The 25,566-nt window shown below is 39.7% G+C and overlaps 1 protein-coding gene across 1 annotated transcript in view; it reads left to right on the plus strand.

Moving 5' to 3' along the window:
* nol4l (nucleolar protein 4-like) overlaps nt 1–25,566 on the plus strand; it is a 123,264-nt gene that overhangs the window by 19,660 nt on the left and 78,038 nt on the right. The window contains exons 2-4 of the mRNA XM_015393587.1: nt 5,640–5,792; nt 7,103–7,214; nt 11,424–11,533. Coding sequence (XP_015249073.1) covers nt 5,640–5,792; nt 7,103–7,214; nt 11,424–11,533 — 375 coding nt within the window. The remainder of the gene's footprint in view (nt 1–5,639; nt 5,793–7,102; nt 7,215–11,423; nt 11,534–25,566) is intronic.

The raw sequence follows: 25,566 nt of genomic DNA on the forward strand, positions 1-25,566 counted from the left end.
TAACAGTATGGTACCCTACTTGGCAGGGAGGTGGAAAAGGCAAGTGCTAGTCTTATCATTCTTTAAATACAATTCAGGAGATTAATTGGATTCTGTTTGAGGTATGTGTGATAATATTCAAAGAAAAGATCTGTATTAGTCTTACTGCAAAATAACTCACCTTATAGCTGCTGACCTTTGGCCTCTTTTTACTGGTATTTTGTTTATTCTTTGAGATGAGAAAGATTACTTCCCATTACCCTTATCTTTTGCTACCTCCATAGATTCTCTATCAGACTGAATTCAGAGCCCTGGCTGTTAGCAGATCCACAGTGTCACTATTACTGTTGGGATCTCTGGTGTGAGTGAGCTTCCGGTCACAGAGAGGATCTTTGCTGGTGGCTGGGCCGACCCGTGTTGCTGTACACCTGAGAACATTTCAATATGACTACTGCAGCCCTGGGTGCAGCAGTTCCCAGTCTTCATCACCTGCTTCCCTGCACCACATCTATTAGATCTCACTCACATTCTCCTGAACCTCTGGGGTACAGTTTGCCAAAGCTGTTGAATCAAACCCCTACAGATCCATGCTACCCCTCACCTCTCCAGTAAGCAAAATAATCAGTCAACAGCTGTCATCAACCAACTCTTTCCTGATAAGTCTGCTTTCTCGCCACATACCACTCTGATGGGTCAACTGAATTCCTGCAGTTCTTCTCTTTCAGATTTGCGTTGCTTTCTAAATAAAATGGTAAAAACTCACTGGTTCTCCTTGTGGTTCTGCATGTAGGTCAAAATAACTACAGAACAATATCAAAGAATCATCTGGCCAGTCTGACCCAGCGGAAACTCCCTCGGGTCCTTGTGATGTGAATCACTTCATCACCACAATCAATTAATCCACTATTTAGTAAAGTCGTATAGATCAGCGGATGGAGCAGTTTACTGTGATGTTCCAGGAGCTGCTTAACAGAAATGTTCCCCCAGGGTCTACCCCCTCTATAGCCGGTGCAACTGAAGTTCCCGTAGGAACTCCTCCCGCAACTTCTCATCTTAATTTTGCCATCTGCCGCACACCTGAGCCTTATGTGTGGGAAGCTGGATGGTGTTGTGAAATCCTGTTACTATGTTCACAAGTTTTCTGTCAATCCCCCAGGTCTTAAATTTTTCCCTGCTTCTGCACAGCTGTTTCTCATTGATTGCTGTTTAACAGGGTTTTGCTGAACTGCAATCATAGGACTCAGCTGTGCTAAAGCACGGAAACCTCTAAAACCTGCAGGACAGCGCCCCCCGAGGACCGACTTTGGGGGTGCCTAATCGAGAGGAAGCAATGGCGATTGGCCGTACCTGGTTGTCATCTGAGGAACGACAAAGTCTGATGAAAACTGGACTCCCTGTGTTGCAGTGGATGTGGCCACTTCATTTCTTCCTGCCCAAAGCAGCTAAAAGGAACGGCCCCCTGGTAAGGAAAGGACCAGTGGGCAGTTGGAAGACCAGACCCTTCCGCATGACATCACCCTGCTCTTTCCTACTGAATCAACCATTTCCCTCTTTTGCTTTTAATTAATTTTGGTTGTGAACAAAGCCTTACAGATAACAATTTGGCGGAAAAAATTACTTCTTCCTGTTGTACACCTACCTGAACAACTTCATGTCTTGGCTCCAGATGGAAGTCGTCTGCATGTACTCACTCACCAAACTGAACCAGTTTAACTTTTGGTTTGAGGCAATCAAGTTGAAGTAATTTTTTGTTTTCTATTCACCCCAATCTTTCATTGTTTTAGGGTGATCTTCGCTCACCGTTGATAATACTCTCGTTAACTGGAAACACAATAGAGTGGAGTTATGGAGTACCCACTGTCCGTCAAACTATATACAGTTGGCCGTGTCTCCAGTCTTAAATTCTCAAGAACAGGAAACAGCAATATATCTCTCCCTGGTTCTTACCCCAGTACCTTGACCTTCATCTGGTTTTCAATAAGTCCAAGGCTCTGTCTCTCCTGCCTCCCTCACCGCCCATATGACTGTGATAATGAGCTAGTTTCTGGAGATCTTTCAACGTCCAGTAGTTTGTTTAATTTGTCCAAACCCGGGACAGAGAGTAGGGAAAAGTACACAAACAAGTTGCTAGCTGCTTTTTTAACCATAGAATCAATTTTGATAGCTTAGAAAAATATTGCATTATACAGTTATATTGCAATATCGTGATATTATCACATGTGACCCAAGTATCGGGACACGTATTGACAGCCATGCTCACCCCTACGGTCAAGGCAATACTCCAGTGACCAGGAACCCAATATCTCAACCTTCATTCAACCTTCCTACATTGTGCCTTATCGTCGGAAATAAAGAATCAAGTCTTGGAGGCTCAGTGGTACGAACTTGACCTTGGCACTGAACTTCAAAACCGGGTTAATGTTCCTGCTTCCATTAGATACCACCTCAGTCATTGGGACCACGTGGCACAAATCTCCTTCCAACTTGGAATCAACTGAACTCTCACACTCCTTAAACAAAATTTCTGGTGGCCTACAATATATAAGGATGTTAAAAGTTATGGTCTAGACTGTCCAGTGTGTGCCAGCAACAAAGTTAGTCACCAGCCTCCCAGTGGTCTTCTTAAACGACTGCATATCCCTGCATAACCAACGTCAATGGTCTCATATTGGCTTGGACTTCATTACTGGACTATAACCATCTATGGGTTTCACCACCATCCTCACTATAATTGACTGCTTCTCCAAAGCCTGCCACCTCATCCCTCTTCGTCGACTTTCATTCTGCCTTAAGAATGAAAATTCCTGGAAATTCCTCAATAAATCCAGTTGAACAGGAGTCTGCAATTTACGTCCCGGGTCTGGAAGGAGTTTTGTGCTTCTTTGGGGGCCAAGACTGCTCTCATTTCAGGTTTTCACCAAAAACAAATGGTCAATCTGAATTAAAAAACCAGGAGCTTGAGGCATCCCTTCCCTGTCTCTGTTGGTCACACCCATCATCATTGAGTACTCGGTTGCCTTTCGTCGAATATGCACGCAACTGTCTCCATTTTGGTCCTCCCTACGCTATCAACCTCCCTGTTTCCATCTGACCAGCAGGACATTGCAGTTACCTCTGTCAAACACCACATTTGGTGCTGCAGATAGTTCTGGAAGCTGACTTTTCCTGCCCTGAACTGGTCGGTGGAGATAAATTTACATCTGGCTATTTGAAAGAGAATTTTTTTCTCCACAGGACTCACCTGCACAAAAAGTTTGGCTATCAAATTGTGACATTAGCCAAAAGGCTTCTTAACACAAACTCTATCCCAGATTCATCAGTCCATTTAAAATCCAGGCAGTGCTCAGTTGATCTGCGGTACGCAAAAAAAAAAATCTCTCTTTGCCGGTTGATTACTCCTGATGATTTTCCTGCCAGAGACCTAAACCAGCAATATATTTTTCATTGAAATTTGTCTTCTTATGAATATCTATTAATGTGGACTTTTTTATTGTTCCAGTTAATCTCAGTTTGTTTTTGATCTTCATGTAAAAGGCTTTACCTGTGTGCAGCAGTTCTTAGTCTTCATCACCTGCCTGCCTGCTTTCTAGCACGGTGTGTCTTCAAGTACCAACATTGTCGGATCTCACTCATATTCTCCAGGACTTTGGAGATACAGTCTGCAAAGCCCACTGAATCAAACCTCTACAGATCACTGCTACCTCCGCTTTATCTCTCAATTAAGCTAATAAATCAGTCAACAGTTGTCATTAACCAACTCCTTCCTGATCAGTCTGCTTTCTCCCCTCAGACCAACAAGAAAGTTAAACTGATTTACTGCAGGTCTCCGCTTCCAGATTATTGTATTTTGTAAAAGGTTCAAACTCACCGGTTCTCTTTGCGATTCTGCGTGTTGGTCACAAAACTACAAACCTACATGACAATTACTTCCAATTGACTCTGTAAGCTTTATCTGCAATCGTCCTCATTCTAGAGCATACTAAAAAATAGTGTGTTCCGCTCTGAGGTAAATATGTTTGTACAAGTTGGAGGAATTTAAGGGTTGGACCCTAATTAGGCTGCAGGCGGCTGCCTCGTTACCTTCATCTTGAAGCGACTGAGAGATGTGTTGATTGAACTTTAGTTCATTGAGTTTGCGTGAGATGCTTTACATCATGAAGGTGAGCAATGAGCTGGTTTCATTTACACACACACACTCGCATGCATCTACTTAGGAGCTTGTTTCTGTCACGGGTAGACAGGCTCCCTGCTTGTTCTCTGCTGGATGTTTGACCCAGTTCACTCTCTACAGAAACACAACAGGAGGATGCCACATGACCTTTAACTCCCATCATCTGTCAGGCTATGAACATGCATACTTTTATGTTTGCCAGTTAGATCCCATAATGGTTAAAATATGACTTTTACCTCGACTACTTCTTTACCTCTATCCATCCATTCGTCCCCCGTTTTCAGATCAGTTTTCTGACCTAATGGTCCTAGAGGGAAAACCTTCTGCCTCTAAACCCTGTGCAGCTGCCCACAGGGGAATCACAGTGTTTCCCTAATTTGCATGGGAATGCAGCCAGGAGTTGTCATGATCAGCAGCAAAAAATTATCTCCTTTGGCTCCATTTGATATTCGGTTTTAGGATACAATCTCTGTGTTTTGCAACAGAGGGGATGTTATTGGCTACATCTAGAAATGTCCTCCAGAGAGTGAAAGCCAGGATGGGAGTCAGATTCTCTTAGGATGATGGATGGACAGGGACAGACAGATGGATGAATTAAAGTTGTCACTATTTCTATTTTTATTGAAATAATGTTACCAATGATAAAAGAAAGCAATGATTTAACTCTTTTTACTTTCTCCTTTTTTCTTTGGAAGATTTTTTCATTTTATCAAAACATCTGTTTTAACGTGAAAAACGCCTTGTGCAGATGTTAGGTTATATTTTAAGTTACTAAGGATGATTTTTTTGGGGGGGTTTAAGTTCCAATTTCTTGATGTTGTTAAGGTTTTCTTTAAACTAACGACAGCTCAGCTCTGTAGATAGATTTCAGCTTTCCAATGTCTGCTGATACCTCTCTGCTTTGTTTGAGGCAATGATCTGTCAGACAGAACACGTTCTAGAAAGTTTGTACACATCCTGTGTGAAAGGTTTACATTTAGATGGGCTTCGGATGGAGACGCACTGATATGAATGTTGTTTATTCTGATCTCCGGTTTTAGTGAAGCTTTAACCTGCCAACAGAGATTTGAGCCCCCCCTGCTTTATTTGTATGATGAAAAAAAAGCATTTAGATTTAACTTTGTCTTGAGTTGCATGTTTAGCTCAGCTGGAGCAACTGAAACAGAAGTCTTTTGTATTCACTTGTTTCATAAAATAGAGTTTTAAAGGAGCTAATGTTTTGTACTTTGTTCAGCCTTCCCGTTATCTGTTCATAGTGTTGCTCTCTCTTATTCTCTGTCTTCCTGAATTTATTGAAGTCATGTCATAAAATAATTTCCATGTTTTCTCAGATTACGCCTTACACACCTGTTTATTGTCATTATTTTTTTATTTATACTGGTATGTGTTACAATCAGGCGGATATCTCTTGTATTACAATATATGGTGTAATGCAGCTGGTTCTAGATATCATTCAAGTTTTAAAGTCTCCTTTCTTTTTTTTTTCTAGTGTGTGGACGGCGTGTCGGGGGGAGACTCGTCCCTGAAACGGGTGGCAGTGGTGGAGGATTTTTTCGATATTATATATGCCATGCACGTTGAGCTCGGCACTGACCCTGGAAAAACACCAAAACACGCTGGTCAGAAGAAAACCTACAAAGCTGTGAGTGGTTTTACCTCTGTGGGAGGTTTTGTCTATTTCAGATTAGATGTTTCTTTCTGTTTCCTTTGAATGGCTGTGTTAATAAAAAAACAAAACAAAACAAAAAACATCTCCATCAGATGCAACATGTAGTCATGCCTTAAGATTCTGCTGTGAAGCAAAAGTTTAAGCAGATAAGAATGAGAGGAATTCAATGCAAAATGATCAGCTCGCTTGTATATGTCTATCAGAGGTCAAACTGTGAATCAGTCCAGCAGAAATTTTAATCTTGTGTTACTAATGGTTCCCTCAAAACAAATGGTTTTAACCATTTCCATTTCTTATAAAAACAGCATTGAATATTAGAAACTGCTGGTGAGAAGGGTACAACTGTGGAACCCGATTTGTTCAAAAAATCTGATGTACACCTGTGAAAGTGAACATCAGATTTCACCTGTTCAGATGCAGGCGTCATGTCATCCAACAAATCCTATGCACCAAAGAAGGTGCCGAAGCTTAATGCCACCAGTGCAGAGCTTGCTCAGCACCCGGTGTTCTGCATGCACAGAGACGTAAAGATGTTTGAAAGAAAGATGACAAACATCTCAGAAACTCGTTGTCAGGGAAAACACCAAATATGGACTTACACTGTGGAGTAAGAGCCAGAAAATACATTAGAAGGCTGGTGCAAATTTCCTATAGTTAATTAAACGTCCTACTGATTGATAATAAACATTAATTTATCAGTTTACCACTTGAAGATTGTGCCTAGATAAAAAATTATTAAAAATGTTTTTACATAAAAAAAATATGTATATTTATAGTTTTGATCCGTTTCAAATCCAATAAAATTCCCAGTTAGCAATAAATTAAATCATAAGCCCAACAGGTTACTAAGAATGCATCTAATCAGTTTGCATATTTATCCTAAACTAAACATAAACAGTCTGTTGTCAGCCACTCTGTTAGATAGTTGCTAATACTGCTCTCTTCTGGTTAAACTGTGTATGTGCAGCCTCCTCAGGGACGACAAACTCCTGAGGGAGGAATTAACATTATTTTCATTGTGGTAAACATACTGAGTATAAAAAGAATAAAGCTGTGATGTCAACAGTACCTAATTTTTCACAGTGATTATTTTTTTCATTTATTTAGCTGCAAATCTCTTCAAATTTACCAAAAGTCCTGGAAGAAATACATAGAAATATTTTTTTAATTGTCTCTGTTTAAAACCTGATTCCTCTAGAATATTTTCATAAAAACAAAAAACAAAAAAAAGATTAGATTGTCCAAATGAAACTTCTGTCTTCCTTTTACCTGTGATTCCTCAGATAGCTGAGACGTACGCCTTTCTGCCGCGGGAGGCGGTGACACGTTTCCTGATGAGCTGTGGGGAGTGTCAGAAGCGGATGCACATCAGTCCCGCAGGACAGGACTTCAAAGGTACGACCTCACAAAGTAGAAAATCCCCCCCAGATGGAGCATATAGAGCTGCAAAGACATTACTGTAGTTTTTAGATATTTGTCGTGTCCAACACTGAAACATCAAAGGCCTTAATAGATGCAGCATTTGATAGGATATCATATTCTATATTTTATATACAATACTTAGAGGCTTATTTTCATATATGACAATAATGACTAAATTCCACGAGGATGGAAAAACGTATCTGAAACAATGTGGCCATAAGTAAATCCTGAATTAATTGTGATTATCTCAGCATTATTCCACTATCGCCACCCAGCAATGATTACACCTTCTCCCCTGTCTGACGACATGAAGTAGGCTGAAATATCTCAGATATTCATCTTGAAATCAAAAGACATTCTGAATATCTGAACTTGGTTTTGGAAGGAGACGGGTTTTATTTGTATTCCAGCCTGGTTTCCAGTGTTTCTGCATACATCGTACAGTTCTTAGGATTTATGAGAAAATGTTTAATAGAAAACATTTGGGACATGTTGGCTCTTCTGCTGTTTTAACGGCCCGTCCTTAAGGCTCACCTGAGTTGCTAAGTGGGGATGCTGTTTTTATATGCATTCTTGTTTAATATTCTCTATCATGCAGCTTTGTTACCCTCAGTTTTCAGTGTTTTTTTTTTTCTCGGTTTCCCTGCCCTCAGCTCCCTCTCTGCACCCATCCTGCCTTACCCCTCCAGCTTATCCATCTCTGGTTGTGTTCCCTCTTTTTGACATCTGTCCCTCCCAGTCTCCTCTATCCCTGAATCTGTCTTCCAGCTGCTCTTTGTGTACTCCTCTCTCAGCAACCCCCCACCCCACCCCAAAAAAAAGCTTCAAGGCTTCCAGTGCCATTACATTTTCCTGCAATTCCTTCGTCCCGCTTCCTCCCTCCTGTCATTATGTCTACCCTTCCCTGTACCCTCTCTCCATCCCATCCCCCCCAGTGCATCCTCATCCCTCATTAGATAAAGGAGTCATTGGAGTGTCCCGTCTCTCTCCTCAATTAGCCTAATTAATGGCTTTTAACAATGAAAATGGTCCAGAAAACAAGCTCATTTTCCAGAGGGTTGGAAGCGGCGCTGTCGTAAGGTTTAGGGGATAAAAGGACAGAGGAGCTGACATTAAATCAGACTTTGGAGGAATGTAGAGGCAACTGGATTACATATTTGGTGAATACAATAATTTATCACTGTTTGCTTAAAAGTTCAAAGTTAATTTTGTTGTTTTTTTGTTTTGTGTGGGCAGCTCAGCTTTCCCAAGACTGTTAAACGCCTGATTAATTGGAATGAGTTTATACCTGAAATGATAAAACACACACACACAGAAACATTGTGTGCCACTCAGACTAAGGGAGCAGCTAATTACCTTCAAACACTGTGGGGGCTCCCACTTACACACCCACACACACATCTACCCATTCACCCATCCTCCCCCCCTTTATCACTGTGCAGAGGGTCTTTCTCTAAAGTTCAGCTGTGAATTATTAAATGCAATTAATCAGGGTGGACCGGGGTCCTGTTTAATTGATACTGGCGGCAGGCTGTGAAAGGCGGAGTGTGTCTGTCCACGTGAGGGGACAATGTCCCACTTTATTAATTTCCCTGTCATCAATCATAAACCTTAAAAAATTCAGCTTAAATTGACCACAGTGAAGGATAATGACAGGTTCTGGAATAAACGTGACTTAATGCAAACATGCAGCAAATGTTACGGAGTAATTCAGACCATGTCCTCCTGTTTGGGTCTCAGCAGCAGCTCTGCAGGGTCCTCTAGTGTCTACTTTCAGACAAACATGTTGTGGAAGCTCCATCTACTGTAGTAAAGGACGACACAAAAATGAAAATATTTGTATGTCCAGTCGCGTTAAGCAGCTAGAGAATCCCTGAGGAGGACAACATTCCTTCCTGGACGGGAAACGGAGCTAGAATCAAAAACCTTTACATTCATAATAAAACCATAATCACTTTCTTTATATCAGAATGCAAAATAAAGGCACAGACTACAATTCAAATCACTTAAGCATCCTTAGATGACCCCCCACAACCTGTTTTTATGTCTGTCTTAGCTTCATAATTCCAATGTATTTATTCCCACCCCTTACCCCAATGAATCTCCTGTGCCGCTCAGATGCGGCACCACCTCTTATACCCAAGAAGGGCAAAAGTAAAACTAAAAATATTAAATATTTAAAAGCCTTTAAAGGGGCCTAGTCAAATACTATGAAAAAAAAAATCGCCCAAAAACAAATCTCTCCAAGCATTTATACTTTTAGTGTTTACTTTGTCCTTTTTTAACTTTAAAAATACTTTTTGCACCAGGCGTGATCAGCAGACGTTAACATTGTTGCATGCCATTTTCCAGCAGCTTATGTTATTGAAGTGGAAACAAACAATGTAAAATATAATATGTATTTCATAAAGTATAAACTTTAGAATAGCAGTGCTAGTATTAGTGTTAGTAAGGTAGTGTACTCACACATCCATCAACTTGGCAGAGAAATCTGAATGCTTCTGCAGCTCCTACTTCATTGAAAACCATTGGTGTTGTATTCAGAGCGCTACTCTTGTATTATCACTTTTGGCATCTAATAATCTTTTGTATTTTTCACACTTGATGTTGGACTTCCACTTTTACTTTTTTGCACCTTTGCTGAACGTTGCTGCGCGCTCGGTTCCGTTCCTTTTTTACCCACTGTGCACAACGTATCTCCAGTCACAGGAGGTTGTGATGATAAATATATGAAAAGAGCTTTGTTTACTAAAAACTGGGACAAAAAAAAACCCCAATAAAAAACAAAAACTATAGAGCAGAAAAATACATTTCTAAAGTCATAGTAGGTGACTCGGCCCCTCAAACTTCTTAGACAAATTGAAAACGTTTGTAAAAGATAGAAGCAAGAAATAAGGAGCATCATAAAGGCATGTAAGGAAGGAATTATCTGTTTTAGCATATTATTGTAAAATGATTTTTCATGTTGTTTTTCTCATGTTACAGTTTTAATCAGAGGTCATCTTAGATTTTCTCTAAGGATAGCTCTGCTCAACTTTTGGAATATGAAAAGGCTGAAAGAGGCTGAAGGTATTTGAGGCAAAATACTGAGTTATATTATAAGGTATACAAAATATTTACTTAATTTTCCCTGAGATCACTTGATTCCTACATTGTCTGGAAGAGCCTGGAAACAAAACCTTAATTAATACATAGAAAGCTGTTATCCAACCAGAACTGTCCATCCAAAAAACCACATTTGAGAACAAATTTTTTTCGTTTGAAAGAATTAATCATCGATACATATTTTAAAGCAATGTTGCAGAACTTTGGCCAAACCCTGCAGTATTTCCACTACATTCTGCCTGTTAAAGGCCTTCCACAGCATCCCAGTCAGATTTGACATGAATCTCAATGAGTTGCCTTGCCTTTCACTTTGTTGTTGATACATATAAGGGACAATATTAATATGGCCTAGTTTAAGTACAGACTCTGACTTGGCCATTGTACACTTTTATACGTTAATTTCTGGCCCATCGGGTTGTGCACTTCAGTCAATTGGCTCTAAGAACAACCTCAGTACTTCCTAAACTTAAGGCAGCTCTTCTGTTTCCTGACTTTTATTACTTGGTGAACTAATAATCAGTTTATCCAAAATGACAGGAAACAAAAGAGCCACCTTAAGTTTAGGAGGTAGTGGAGCTGTGTATATAGCCCATTATAGAAAGCATTCCTCGTGTGGGGGGGGGACAGAATATTTTTTTAGGTAGAAAATTAAAAACCAAGTTTCTGAGCCTAAAATTCTCAAACAACCGGATTGATTTTTACACAAGAAGTCAGGCAGAGATATCTTTTTTTTTTTCTAAGGTAATGACGTAAATTCCGGGAATCATGCATCTTACACCTCCATATATTTAAGGATTTTATTCAAGACATTTATGGGTTTAGTGATAGCTGTGTTAATCCTCAGTAGTTGTTTTAATGTCAATGGTCATGCCTACATTTCCAAATGAAGTTAGATGCACAGAGATCCTTCATGTTTTGCTACATATTCTGAGTTTTGCAGAGTTTTAACCTTCTACCACTGCTAAAGGGGCATGTCCTGTTCATTTTATTCTGTTTTATCCAAACATGTTTCTTCTTTATTAACTGTTTTGTGGCCCACTGTTACTGAATACGAGTTTCTCCTGTTTTTCTCACCAGAAAACAACAGACCCGCTTCTCTGGTTTCAGAGGTGATAGACTTCAATGTGCCTCTCACCACCACCTACATGAAACAGATGAAGCTGCATTTTATGAACAACAACAACAAGGTACCGCCCCGTTTCTGGTTCTGTTAATGATGTGTGGTTCAGCAGCTTTGCTCATGAGCCAACTTCAGGTTTATGTGTGTTCTGCTGTTTCTGTATACACTGAGTCAATCTGAGCTGCCCTAAGAGCGGGTCAGCGTAGATCCTAGATTTAGTGTGAGCTTCTGAACCAGCAGCGTTTCGACAGTAAACTCAGGGACTGTTTGTGACAGATGAGTGGGAAGAAACCAGGAGAATCGCTGATGCCCTGGTAGAAGAAAAAAACTCTCACTCCTCTCTTTAAACCACCCAGAAGAAAAATTGGTGCTTTAATCCTATTCCTAATGCATGTTTTATTATTTTACTTTAAACACCAAGTTTACAGGATGTGAGTCACATGAGAAAATAGTTTAACAACTAATTCTACAAAAATTAAAACGTCCTTCTAAAGAGACTGAAACAGTGATGCCAATTTGTTCATTTTCACTTCAGACTGCAGGATTTAAAGGAGAAATATGGAAACGCAGATCAATGTTTTCAGTCTTTTTTCTTACATGGAGTCTGAGAATTCTGCATTTTTCCAGTGCAGGCTGCATGAATTCAGACGCGGCTTTAGCAAGGAGAACAGAAAACCGATCAGAGCCATTTCACAGACCAGTCCATGCATGCTGCACCATGACCATGCTTCTTTTCTAGCTAGTAAATGACAGCTATAAAACATTGTTGTGTATAACCGGGAACCATTTTTGGCTATTTTATTTGGTAGATTTGGTAATCTGGGCTGGATTGTCAGCTTTTTGAAGGCTGAATGTTCGCCCGCTTTATCAAGTCCAAACCCAGGCAAGATGTAGGTTTGGTTCTGTCAGACCTCTGGGGTTTGCTTGAGTCTCAACCATCTAGTTGTTGATCTGTGGCAAATTTTGCTTATTATACAAGCTGCAAAACAGCATAATGCTGCCAACACTGTGCTTAAAGGTACGTACAGCGTTCTTAAGAATCACGTTAGCTCCTCCAAGCTTCTTTTATGCCTTTCTCTCTCCTGACCATAAAGCGTTTGGTTGATTGGTTTGTTGCAGGAGAGGCTGTTGGTTTAAAGGAGGGGTTGTCAGTTACTCTGGTGTTCATGCTCCACAACAGCAAAAATTATTAAAGGATATTGATATTTCATGGATTCTTCATAATGGTAGAACCCCAGTTTTTACACTGACAGAGGGAACTTCCTGCTTAGCCATGACCATCAATTCAGGCTAGAAGGCATTTCTTTCAGGTTTTGACCACTTAGTCTAAAAATCTAGGTCATGTTTGCGTATATTTAAGTCTTTATTTATAAATCTGACCCTCAGGCAATTAAAGAATCTAGAAAAAACATGAACTTTCACACCTGTTTTTTTGATAAAAAAAAGCATTATTTAACCATCAAACTGTGGTAAAATAAAGCTTTTTAATAGGTCAATAAAGTCTAGGAACAACAATGCATTCATGCCCATGATGAGAGGATCTAAATGTGGAACCACTACTGTATCTTTTGTCTTCCTGAGCTGTTTGCTTTTCCTCTTATTGCTGCTCTGACCTCTGTCTCCGGAGAGAGAACCGGAGCAGCTCATTCCTCCTCCTTCAGCTCTGATTATTAAACTGGACAGAGGCTCAGCAAGGGATTAAACACATCCTGCCCTCCATATGATGTTTTAAGTGAATTGAAAGCCACACATTCAAAAAGAGACGTGTGTTTTTGTCGCCTTCTGGCCGATGTGTTACAGTAGGCAGGTAAAACCAGGGGCTGAATCTGGACTTGGTGTTGAGGAGGATGGAGGCTGTAATTGCTGGGTTCTGTGTAGTTTCTTCCTCTACTCTAAACACTGCTGTGGCTATCAGCGCGACACACTCGCTGTCGCTGCTGCTCCCTTTGTGGGTGTGGGTGTGGGCATGTTCGTGCGTTGATATCATTCGGGGGAAGCGAGGGTTGAGCTCTTTCCAATTAAGCGAGGCCTCTGAGCGTCGAGTTAATTAGTCGAGGAGAAAGATGAACACCGAAGTGCCAATTTACTCTGGAATGCCGATATGTCTTCCTGTCTTAGACACACAGATAAATGCAAACAGAAAATATGTCAGAAACCCAGTTTTAGGACAATTCTTACACTTCGTCTTTCCCTTTCACTCAACTGTCATCAGTAAACACACATTACCACACGTACATGACATCATTTTTATGAATCTAGTTTTGATCAGAAAACAGACTGTTTGCCAGCAGCTGCATCTACATCATATGAGATGTTTGTTGCTCTTTGAAGGTGCAAATTCCCTTGAACACCAGAGCTGAACCTTCGGCTGCGGTCTGAGCAGCTGCTGTCAGAGGAACAGTATTGATCTGCAGTCATGCATCGGATGTTTACCATGTATGATAAATAAAACATGTAGCTGTTTTCTTATTCTACCGTCCTCTGAGCTATACTATCCGAAGCACTGTGCCTGTATCCTGCAGGTTTACACTGATGTTTTTAACCAAATGTCAGCAGTTGAAGATAATTCTGAAGTAGAGGTGCAGCTTAAAATTTTTGCACTCTAGAAAGGCTTTGTGTTGCATAATGAAGCTCTTTAACACAATTCAAAAGCAAAAATAACAAAGTGTTTGAATGGAAAACTTACTGTTTGACATTTAGTAACCAGGAATCTGTTTAGGTTTTGGAACGAGGTAGAAATGGAAGTAGTGATTATGGCCATTTCAGCAGAGCCGGCCTAATGCATAAGCAAACAGAGCCTTTGCACACCCTCCTCTGACCAGCAGAGGACGCCACAAAAGTTTGACATAAAACCCAGAATAGGCTTATGTTTGGAAGTATGATGGCCGTGGCAAGTGGGGGTGCTGCAGCATCCCCTAGTGGCGAGAGGGAAATTAAAAAAATTATCTATTTAAAATACTTTGCAGAATTTATAGATTTCTTATGAATATTTTGGGAAAAGATTTTGACTTTTTTTAAAAATAGTAATTTAATTATTTTGATGCCTATTCAAAACAAGTTCCCGGAGGTTACATTGTCAATGTCAAGCAAGCTAGTGGTAACGGCAGCAGATTAGTAGATTTACTTAGTCTAATGACAGAAACAAGGAGGAAATATGGCACAGAAACTTATTTCGGATTTGTCCGCTCATGAGAGACTTTATCTCCACGACCCCAGAGTGCACCTCAACATTTGGATAGCTTTAACCAGGCAGGGCACCCTGCCGCTAGCTCAAAGTAAAAGCAAGGTGCCGCCACGCACTTTAATATTTATTCGTGGAGTTTGACGTAACTATAGTATTTAATAGAGTGTTATTTTGATCTAGTGTTATTTGTGTAATGGATGTGGGGAACTGTTCAATAACGTTATAATAGTATAAGATGATTATTTCCTTGTGGTTTGCGTTAAAGGATTTTGGAGCTAATAGAGTTATGAGTGACATAAAAACAGTTTCTCGGGTTCATGCCAGCTGACAAAATCTATGTTTTTATAGTGTTATTGTGAAGTTTGATAAATAGCGCATATATTCACCTGAGAACTGATGATGATGTGTGTGTGTGTGTGTGTGTTACAGACCCTGGTTGCGTACACTGAAGTGTATAGGACAATAAAGTAGTGAATCTTAATCTATTTACCTATTTATTTTTATTGTATTTTAAATAGGCTCATAGGTCTTTTGTCCAAAAAAAAAACTTAAACATTTTCCCTGCACCCCCTGTTCAAAATTACTTCCAGTGGCCCTGGGAAGTACTATTTCCTGGTTAGACGTACAAGGACCTTCTTATGTAGTCAGATTTACAAACTAGTATCCATTGATGCAGCAGGAGGGGGGCTGAACAGATTTAAAGCACTTATGACGCATCTCATTAAACCAAAGAAAAGACAACTCTGCACATTTGTTTGTAAACATGTTCCTTAAGTGTCATAAAATATTATATTGCCAATGCATTTAGCTCTATGAAATAAACCAAATCTCACTGGTTTCCTTACTTTCAACCAGAATCTCATGGTCAAACCTGAGCTCTGACCTCAGCAACAAAACAAATACATCACTATTTCTTGATTTCGGAGACTCTGTGCTTATTTCATTGGAACAATCTTGGTTCCAGAAATTATTTATCTTCAAAAATGGGTTCCCAAATTATTAAATTCTGATAATGGCTCAGTTGTCCCCTTAAGGCAGTATTTATGAGGATATATTATGTTTGCACAACTTTATGGACTTCGTACAAATAAAGTAAAAACAAAAATGTTTACATGATCCAATCTATACATTTTTAACCATATCTCTACTTGAATATTACAATACTTTAAATTGGGTTTTACAGTAAAAATTCAGAGCTGAAGTGTGAGACCTGTTGGGTGAAAGAGCATAAAATGTTGAGGTTTGATGCATTATAGGAATTATATATGTGAAGATAAACTATAGGCAGGAAAAATCATTTAAATCAGGTATTTCTGAATAATTCAGTTGGAAAATGTGAAGTGAGTGCGATAATCTCACTTTGGTCTGATTAAAAACATAAACTTTAAATGTATAAAAGCTGTAAAGGATAAAACTCAGCCTTTCATAACTGATTTTAAACATTGTTGCTGCTTTAAATTTTATTTCTCACCACATGATCTCTCGATGGTCTATGGGCCTTTGTTTTTATTTTATTTTTTTGTAAATATAATAAAGGGTGCGGACTTCATTGTACATTTTGCCTGATCAGATCATCACTTTGCTTTCTGCAAATCTAAAAACAGAACAGAATAAGGCGAGAAATGGTTTTCTGTTGCTACTCTTAGTATTAAATGGCAAAATTAATCATCAAAGAATCCCTGAGCTCTGCAGTAGTGAAGGAAAACATGGCGTCGTTTCTATAGTTTAACATTCAGCTCCCATTTTCTGCTACATTTTATTGTTTGTATCAAACCCATCGGTGTAACAGAACCATCATTAGATGCTGCAGTTATTCAGCAGAAAATCCACTTTTGAAATCCTCTGGTATATGAGACGAGTAGAAAGCAGGCTCAACAATCCGTCCAACATAATGCAGCTGTATATAACCATACAGTCTGGGTGATTGGGAGTGAAAGCACATTGCAAGGAGGCTGCAGGGCGCTCTGAACAAGGGAAGGTCACAGTCCTTTGTCAGAGTGGTTCTTATGTGGGAGTGAGGATAAACTGAGAATCTCACCAGGAGAGAGAAAGAGGCGTTCTCACTTTTACCTCAGAGACAGAAAAGTGTTTTTCTACCGACATTTTTTGCTATAGAACCTAAATTCCTGGATCTTTTAGTCTGATTGATTTTGTCAGCCTCTCCATTGGTGGGGCTGAGAGCCTGGACGTTTATGCAGATGACATATCGTGATGCCGATAGGGTCCTCTTCCAGCCGGTGCGTCGCTGAGAGCACAGATTCCACCTAACACAGGATGGGAGTTCAGAATGGGATTAAAAACTGTGACACTGAGCATATGCATTAATCTGAGATGCTTTAATTGTTGTCTTCTAAAAGCCAACAACAAACCATGGAAATGTGCAGATAGTTGATTTAAAAGAACCGCCTAGAAACTCACTTTCTGCCTACATTTAAACTTAAAATCTGTGTTTGTTCAACAGTCCTTTACATTGTGATGGCTTTAATCTCTATCACATAATGTAAATGCTGGGAAATATTAAACTTTCCCAGTTAAATTCTTAAGAAAAGGCTTTGATGGAAGCAATTCATTCTTTGTACAACTCTATAAATATGGAAGTCATGACCTCCAAGTCTGCAATCAGATATTTCTTCTCAGGTAAGTTGCCTTTGTCATGTTTTTTAGTGAAAATCCTGCAAAACACTGATATTCATCATGGGTGGTTGAGTTTAAACTTTATGTTTGTACAATACTCCTGTCTGAATCTAAAGCTGAAATGAGACAATGAGAAATAGAGTAATAATGATAAATATTAATTTGCCATTGCAACCTGGTACATAGCAATGAAAAATGTCTAAGCTAAGGGTTTGGCTTAGGGACTCTGTATGGTAGTCTGTGGGAGCTGAACCAGGAACCTTGCAGCCTCCATTAAAAGAAAGCCCGGTGCACTAAACACTTTTTAAATCTGGGGATATTCAACCATTTAGCTCATCTTCAGTTCATATTTTATCCAAAATGTCCAACCTCCCCAACAGAGGCATTTTCAGGGTAGATTTCTCCCTGATTTCAGCCGATATCTCCCGTGTTTCGGATGTGGAGAAGTAACTAAAACATGAACTGTAGACTAGAGGTGTTTGAGTCCTCCTCTACGTCCATTAGCACACATCCCAGCCCTCCGTTCATCTGCCCATCCCTTTCTCTTTCTTTCTTTCCATCCGCCCCTCGTCCCAATTCAATAAGAGGAGGAAATTAGCCAGGATGCTTCCTGGCAGGGGGGGTGTTGGCTTGGAGGGGGAGGTGGCAGAGGGTGGGGGTGCAGACAATGTGGTGAAAGGGTAGAAATGGTTGAGGAGCGAGATGAGAAGAGACAACGAAGAGGAGGAGGATGTAGTCATGGCAGGGTGGTGGCTCTGCCTTGGAAAAAGATGATGATGAATAAAAATACAGATGTTAGTGTAGGGATGGGGACAAAATGTGAAAAAAAAGAAAATCTTCCAGGGATTGAGGGGTGTTTGTGGGGTACGGGGCAGAGCAGGGAGCTTAGAGAAGAAATTAAAAAAGAAGGACATGTTTCATTATCATTTGTGGCCTCTGCCTCTCTGCCCATTACTGCAGCTACCTCCAGAGGAAAGACGTTTCATTAATTTAGGGAGGAGGGGTGTGTGTGTGTGTGTGTGTGTGCGTTTGTGTAGGTGAGATAGGCTGTTAGATGCAAGCCTGATTGTGGTTAATTCTTTGAAACAAAATTACAGCAATACCTGTTTAGTTTGAGATTGGGCATAAGGTGACTTCGGTTTGAACTCGGTGGAAAAACAGTTTCTCTGTTCAGCAGTAAAAGAACTTCTGAGGTTTATGCTAAACTTTCCAGTTTTATACATCTGTTCATGTTCTTACATTGTCAAACTAAGGCTCTTAATGCAGTTAGGACACTTATTTCTAATAGCGGCACATATGGATCTGATTGGACCAAGAAATATAAATATCAGCTTTTTTTAAAAAGTATTTGTTTAGCAAATACAAAAAAATAAAAAATCAATGGCTGCATCCATAAATTGATGTGATATGTTTTGTCTTTTATAGGCAATTGTTTCTCAACTAGCAATGACTCATTACATTTTTGCTGCTGGCCGAAAAGGTGCTGAAATAAAGACATCGCATACCTTCTTATCTTATAGGATTTAAAGTCCACCTTTTATTGTTATTGTCATTTTCAGTCCATTCTTTAGTAATCGTTTTGTTTCCAGGCATCATGTTTTTATCCATGCCAGGTTGTGTTACAGAAACTGAGGAAGCATGCAGAGGTCTAATCATTCAGGTGCAGGAAATGTTTATACAAACATATCAGTTTTATATACAGAAATGGGTTTTTGGATTATAGAAAAGGTCCCTCCCAAAGTGTTGGTCAGTGCCCTCCACTTGGATCCTTCAGGGGGTTTTCACCAGGGGTGTGACCTTTAGCACTCCTTATCCTCATGCCATCTGCTCTGATCCATTGGTGTGCTCTGTCCAATAAAGCAGAAAAGCCATGGAAACAGGGTTGCAAAGGAAATCCCCTCTGTGCTCTCAGAGAGCACCACACATACAGTTTATTGATACAAAAAGCAACACTGAAGCATTGTTTTAAAGCAACTTTTCCCTCTAGATGCACCCTGTCACTATCTGCAGTTAAAATCACTTTATCTTCCCAGGAAAATGTAAAGAAAAGACCAGAAAACAAACAGGAGGTTAATGACATGCATGAAGCTATGAAACATACATGGACTAAAGTAACTGTTGGAATAAATAAGAATTAAATGAATAAACTGTTAAAACTTGTTCATAAGCGGCTGGTGGAAAATATTGATGATTGTATGCATTGAACTCAAAGCCCAGAGGAGATTTAATGTGCAGCTCGGTTTCCATGGTATTTCTGCTTTATTGGTCATTGTTCACCAGAGAGGCAGTCATTCGGGGATTTCTTTTTGTTTCACTGCTAATGAGCGGGGCTCTAGATAATATTTAGTGTGTTTTGGGGCTCAGGGTGACTCATCCAACACTGTTTTAACCCAATCTGCTCTGCAGTTCCCAGACTTTAACGCTATTCATTGACAGGAGCTCACTACCACCCTCTGCCTGTAGGGGGCGGCTTTGCTGTGTACATTTATATAAAAAAGGTTCATCCTAATGTTTGCAGAGGCTTCCTCTTTTAAATTCACACTAAACAGATTTTGTTCAATAGGTTTAAAATATTTTTTATCCTTTTTTTCTTGCCACCTGGCAGTAAATACAAAAATAAAAAATGAATCTTTGTTTGTGTATTTTAAATGAGCTGGAATTTTAAAAGTTAAAAGTTTAAATGAAATTAATAGAGATGCACAGTGCAGAAATATGATGCACCTTTAAAAAAAGCTAAAATGCAGGAGCACTATTTAATGATCCAGTAGCAGAACCACCTTCCACTGCCATGATCTAAAATATTTATGTGCCGTTATTCTTTTTTTTTTTTTTTTGGAGCAGAGGGGCCTGTACAGTGGAATTCGGTACCTGTTATTTGTGTTTTGCAATATTTACTCCCAGCTTTTTATTCAGCCTGAGCATATTGATCCCTTCCTCTTCATGTATGCTTTTGCAGGTTTTCTCTTATGTTTGAATCATAATCTTATTGACGACCCAGATTCTGCCAAGGTTGAGCTGTGGGATCCATTTAAGTCCAGTACTTTTTGGTGTAGTGATGAATTAATGATGAATTTAACCCCCCAAGAACCCTACATCTTGTAGCGTCATAAACAAGCCCTAATCATCACTCCGCCACTACTATGCTTTTGACTTATTATGGCCTGTTATTGCTTATATGCTGTCAGATTTCTGCACTGGTTCTATTTTGAAAACATGTTGTTCCAGGATGTTTTGAAAAGAAACTTTTTGGTTTGGTTCATGGTTCAACCACCATGAACAGAATCAAAAATAAATATGGATCCAGGCTCAAAATGAACACCTGGATATGTGCTTTAGAATGGCTTTGTCTCCATTCAAACCCAGGTTTAAAGCCTTGCAGGGCAGCATAAAGCCCACTGCTCTCATTAAGACAGAAAAAAGAAAGTAAAACAACAAATGATCAGTTCAGGTGTTTTATAAAATATGTGAATCATGAAATTGTCTATATACCAAACTAAATTATTGTTCTCTACTTAAAAAAAAAAAAAAACACTTTAGATTTTAAAGTGGAAAAATTCCCTCTTTTTTTTTTAAAGTCAGTGTATAACCTGGATGCATAAAAACCTCACTTTATTTCAGTGTTAAATTCTGTTTAAAGTAACAGATTATATTTAAAAATGTCTCTGGACCTTAACATGTTGATTATTTTTTTTATTCGGATCCTGCTGATTTTTAATTGGTTACCTCTGATTTAGAAGTTTGGGTGGATGGAGATCTGCCTCAGCCTTACTGGATTTGAGCTGCACCCCCCACCCCACCACCACCACCTCCCCCGCCCTCAGTGATGTCATAACACTGGTCCCGCCCCCTCTGGTTGCCACAGAGTCTTGAGGGTCCCGCTGAGTGCGCTCACTCCCAGCCTGTGTACAGCAGCATATACTGCATGTTTAAATACCCAGAAATAGGAGAAAGAAACAACTAAAAGCGAATAATTATACATTTTATCTCTTAAAAAAAAAGACATAAGAAGTCGGTGAAGATTGATGGTCGTAATCTTGGAGAAGTGAAGGTAGGAATGCGTCTTTGGCATGCGCTTTATTATTAATTTATCAGTGTGCTCCGGAGTGTTTTCCTCCGGCTCAGGGTCTCTGTCTGCTTCCTGCATACCACTGACTGGTAGCAGGCAGATGCCGCTGCTGCTGCCGCTGCTGCCGGAGCCTCGGTGCTGCTCGGCAGCTCTGATTAGTCTCAGGATCCGACAGGGAAGCAACCGGAGCGGACGGATCCTTAGCGCAGGCTGGCTGTGTGTGATGCCTGAAGAGTTGCAGCCGCTCCTCGGGTCATTATGTGGGCTCACCGGGCCGCTCCGTCCTGCGGCAGGCAAAACACCGGGATCATCATCATCATCACCATCATCGTTATTCACGAGCTGTGCCTGCTGCCCCGCGTGCGCACATTGTTCTGTGATTGCTCCGGCGCGCGCCACGGTGCGTCTGTGGGACGTCTGCACGAGCTTTAATGATGCGCGTGTTCCCGTGGATGGATGGATGCGGGGTGGATGAAGGGAGGGCGGTTGCTAAGGAATGACCAAGCACCCGCACCGCGCCGCGTGCCAAGCATCCAGACAGCCGCATGTTTCTGCGTGTCAAACCCGCACTTCCTCTGCTTTTTCTTTTGGCAGCTTCTGGCTACAGTCAACAATAACGAGGCTTGGCAATATGGCAACAAGTGAATAAATTCATTTATCTCTTCAGTTTTCTATGTGAGGAACTAATAAGATTAATCTGTTTATAAAGTTACAGCATTTCTTAAGATTCCACTTGTCTTTTGTATTAAGTGAAAATATGAAGAAATATGGAAAAGTGAGAAAAATGTATCACAGCTTGAAGCAGTGTGAGTTTAGCAGTTTCTGGCTTGTTCATTTTAGATTTTCGGTCCACTCATCTCTTTGCAAGCATCACCAGGTTACAGCCAAGTTCTCCTAGTCAGAAAGCTGTACTAAACATTTGATCATCACCCCCACCACCAGCTCCATAGTTGTCATGAGGGGTTTGTGAAGGTATTTGATTTTCTCCAAACATCGGACAGTCTATTATTATCAATTATTGGTGGGAACTGTCCAAACAAGTATAAAGTCCTTTATTATTGCATGTGTTTGTATTTGAGGATTATTTTGTCCCAGACTGGTTTTGGGTGCAGAATGAAACTATCCTCCACAGGATATTTTACATTGACCATCAGTTCATTAAGACTCAATTAAGGCTCAGTAGAACAGGTACTAGGAGGTGACAGGAGGTCTGGTAGTCATGGAGAATTTGATTGATTTTGTGTATTTGATGTTGTACTATGTAAGAGTCAACATTTCTGAAGGGGAGTAGGAACCACAATAAACAGATGTAAAGTGCAAAGAGGAGTTTTGTTGAGATGTAGTGAAATATCTTATACAAAAACAAAAAACAAAAAAACCCCTACAAAACGACAAAAGGAAAAATCAACATGAAAGGAAGAAATTTGTAGTAAACTGAGCCCAAGCTGCCAGAGGGACAAAGTCCTGAAGTCTTGAGCTTCATTCATATCAAACTTTGTTAAACTAATTATGGCTTCCAATAAATATATTAGAGACAAGAAACCTCATTCTTTACTCAATGCAAACATATAGACATGTTCAGTATTTACTATATATATCATTGCTGAGGTCTGTGACTGGAAGCTGTCTTAAATGTTTTCTATTTGTATATCCCGTTTCTTTCTCGTTTAGCTTAAATTATTTTTGTGATGTTTCTTGACACAGTATTTATCCAGAGTAATGTACACCAGAAACTTGTTCGTTAGTCATTGTTGAGCTAACACACACCTGTGTGCTTTAGGTCAGCAAACTACAAATATTCCTATTTTATAGGGTGGCTCACACCTGCTGACATCAATCTAGAAAAATACTCCACTATGTCTTTCACTTTATGTATTAACCTATTCTCTCCTTCTATCACATCTCCTAGATAGTTTATTGATTTTGAACCTAAACAATTAACAGGTCAATTGTTGTTTTTTGTATTTCCAGAATGTTTTCCTAACCATTCATGCTCAATTGCTCAGTGAAAACTCTCTTTCCACGAACACCAGCTTGGTTTGTAACGGTTTAAAGGTTGATGGTACATGTTAAAATAGTTTCCAAGGAGAACAACATACAGTAATGCATCTGGCTTCCATGTTTTCTCCAAACCTTTTATCCACACAGTGTAAAAGAAATAGTGGTTCATCAGACTTTTTTATTGTGCAGACAAGTTACATCAGAATTATCTTAATGCATTTTTAATAAATTTTTGCCTGATCCACAGCAAGCCTCCCTCTTAACTAGGTTTTAATTTTGGTGCTTGGAAATTGAAGTCATCTGGATGCACAAAGTTTTTTCCATTCATTTATATTAAGGGACTGATGATTATCTCCACCCTGGGTTAAACCTGCAGGGAAGAAACTCTTAAAACATTTAAAAAGTATCTAAAAACATTTCCATTCATGTACCAAAGGTAAAAACCAGTGAAATAATTCAATTAACTGTAATACCAAACTGTAGTTCCCCCTCCACCAAATTTACAGTTTGAACAATTCATCAGGAAATCTTTCTTGGTAACTACCACCTGACTGCCAAACAAATACATTTGGTTCACCTTTTTAGAAAGCGTGTCTCCACTGCTCTGTTCCACACCAGGATGTTTCACGTTTTGCTTTGTGCAGTTATGAAAAGATTAAATGCAGCAACTTGGCCTTGAAAAACATCTTCTCCATGAAGTTCTCCAGCGTCTGGTCCTGAGAAAATGTGAAGTCCACATGAAATTGAAGCTCTGTAGATGTTTGATGCCCATATTCTGGCATTAATTAGCAAAGAAATCTCATGACATGACTTGTTGCTCCAGACGCATCCTATGACTTATCAATGCTAAAATTCATCAAGCTCCAGATAGCAGTGAACTGCTGGTATTACGGGTTTATTTGAAGCATTAAACTCAATAATTCAAATGTGATCAAAACTACTTTTTACAATATGTGTCTGTCCACGCAGCTGGAGCGTGATGCTGAGACGCTAAAATCAAAGACTCCCTGCAATGTGTGTAACCACAGAAAGAAATGAGCATTTTTCTGTGTTCATGTTCAGCTGCAGGGTTCCCTCTTTGAGAGAAAGGGGCTTAAACAGGCCCGCGCTGACATGCAGGTCCATCTCTGTGGGGAATATTCTCCAATGCTGTGATCTCCATGTGTTTCTGTTCAGGGTCAAAGCAGCCGACCACTTTTACAACTGAAGGTCTAAGGGACGTTTTTGCAGATTCAGCTCATTCTACTAACTGTATGTCTACATGAGGCGTTGAATATTGACATGTGAAGTCAGCAGATTTAGCTGAGAATTCCCACATCTTAGATCTATGTTATCATGAAGGAGTGATGCATGGAAGGCCTTCTTTATTTTACTGTGATAGAGGAGTGGTGAAATGTCCGTCGACCTCTCAGACATAAAATCTTAATATTAACCCTGTGGCTCCTGAAGGGTTAAATGCTGTTTAGGAGGACTAGAAGAGACTCTCCTCAGATAAATCCTTATGTGAGGATCTACTTAACTTCTCTGCTCCAAAATAACTCTAGTTTTCCCTGACCTGGCCATATGCACGACAGGAGGGCAGGGAAGAAGGACAGCCGCTCTGCTAATCCCCTTTCCCTCTCTATCTTCTTCCTCTCCCCCTACATTGGGGGTGGGGGTCTCTCTATTTTTGGAGATTCTAATGTCCATGGCTCCTTGGTTTGATTCTTCTGCTTTTGCTCTTCTTCCTCCATACATTTGTATAACTTCACAGTCCAGATGATGCATACCTGATATTGTTTTCATTTTCCATCTCATTAAACTGAAAAATGCTAGAGGGCATGTTCTGGTTTTCTTTTGTTAAAAGAAAAAAAAATCCCAAAATTTTGCTTTTGGAATAAGAAAATCTATTTTATAATTGTATTAATTTCATTTTATTGTGAGACACTTTGTGATTGTTTGTATGTTTATCAATTACATACAAAAAACAAGCAGAAATTTGCTTTAAGGGTACCCAAAAATAAAAGATAAATAAAACACTAATCATTCTGTGATCGACCCAGACTGGGGATCATCATATAAAGAAACAATGATTTTTTTTCTCATCTCACATGAAATACATACCTTTTATTTCTCTAAATGCATCTTTTTGACTGGATCCATTAATCCTACTGCTATCAAATAACCTGCAGCACATTTTTCCTTTCGGTTGTTGTTTACTACATTCATCAAGGAA

The sequence above is a fragment of the Cyprinodon variegatus genome, unplaced genomic scaffold, assembly GCF_000732505.1.
Source record: "Cyprinodon variegatus isolate N-32 unplaced genomic scaffold, C_variegatus-1.0 Scaffold649, whole genome shotgun sequence".
Lineage (NCBI taxonomy): Eukaryota > Metazoa > Chordata > Actinopteri > Cyprinodontiformes > Cyprinodontidae > Cyprinodon > Cyprinodon variegatus.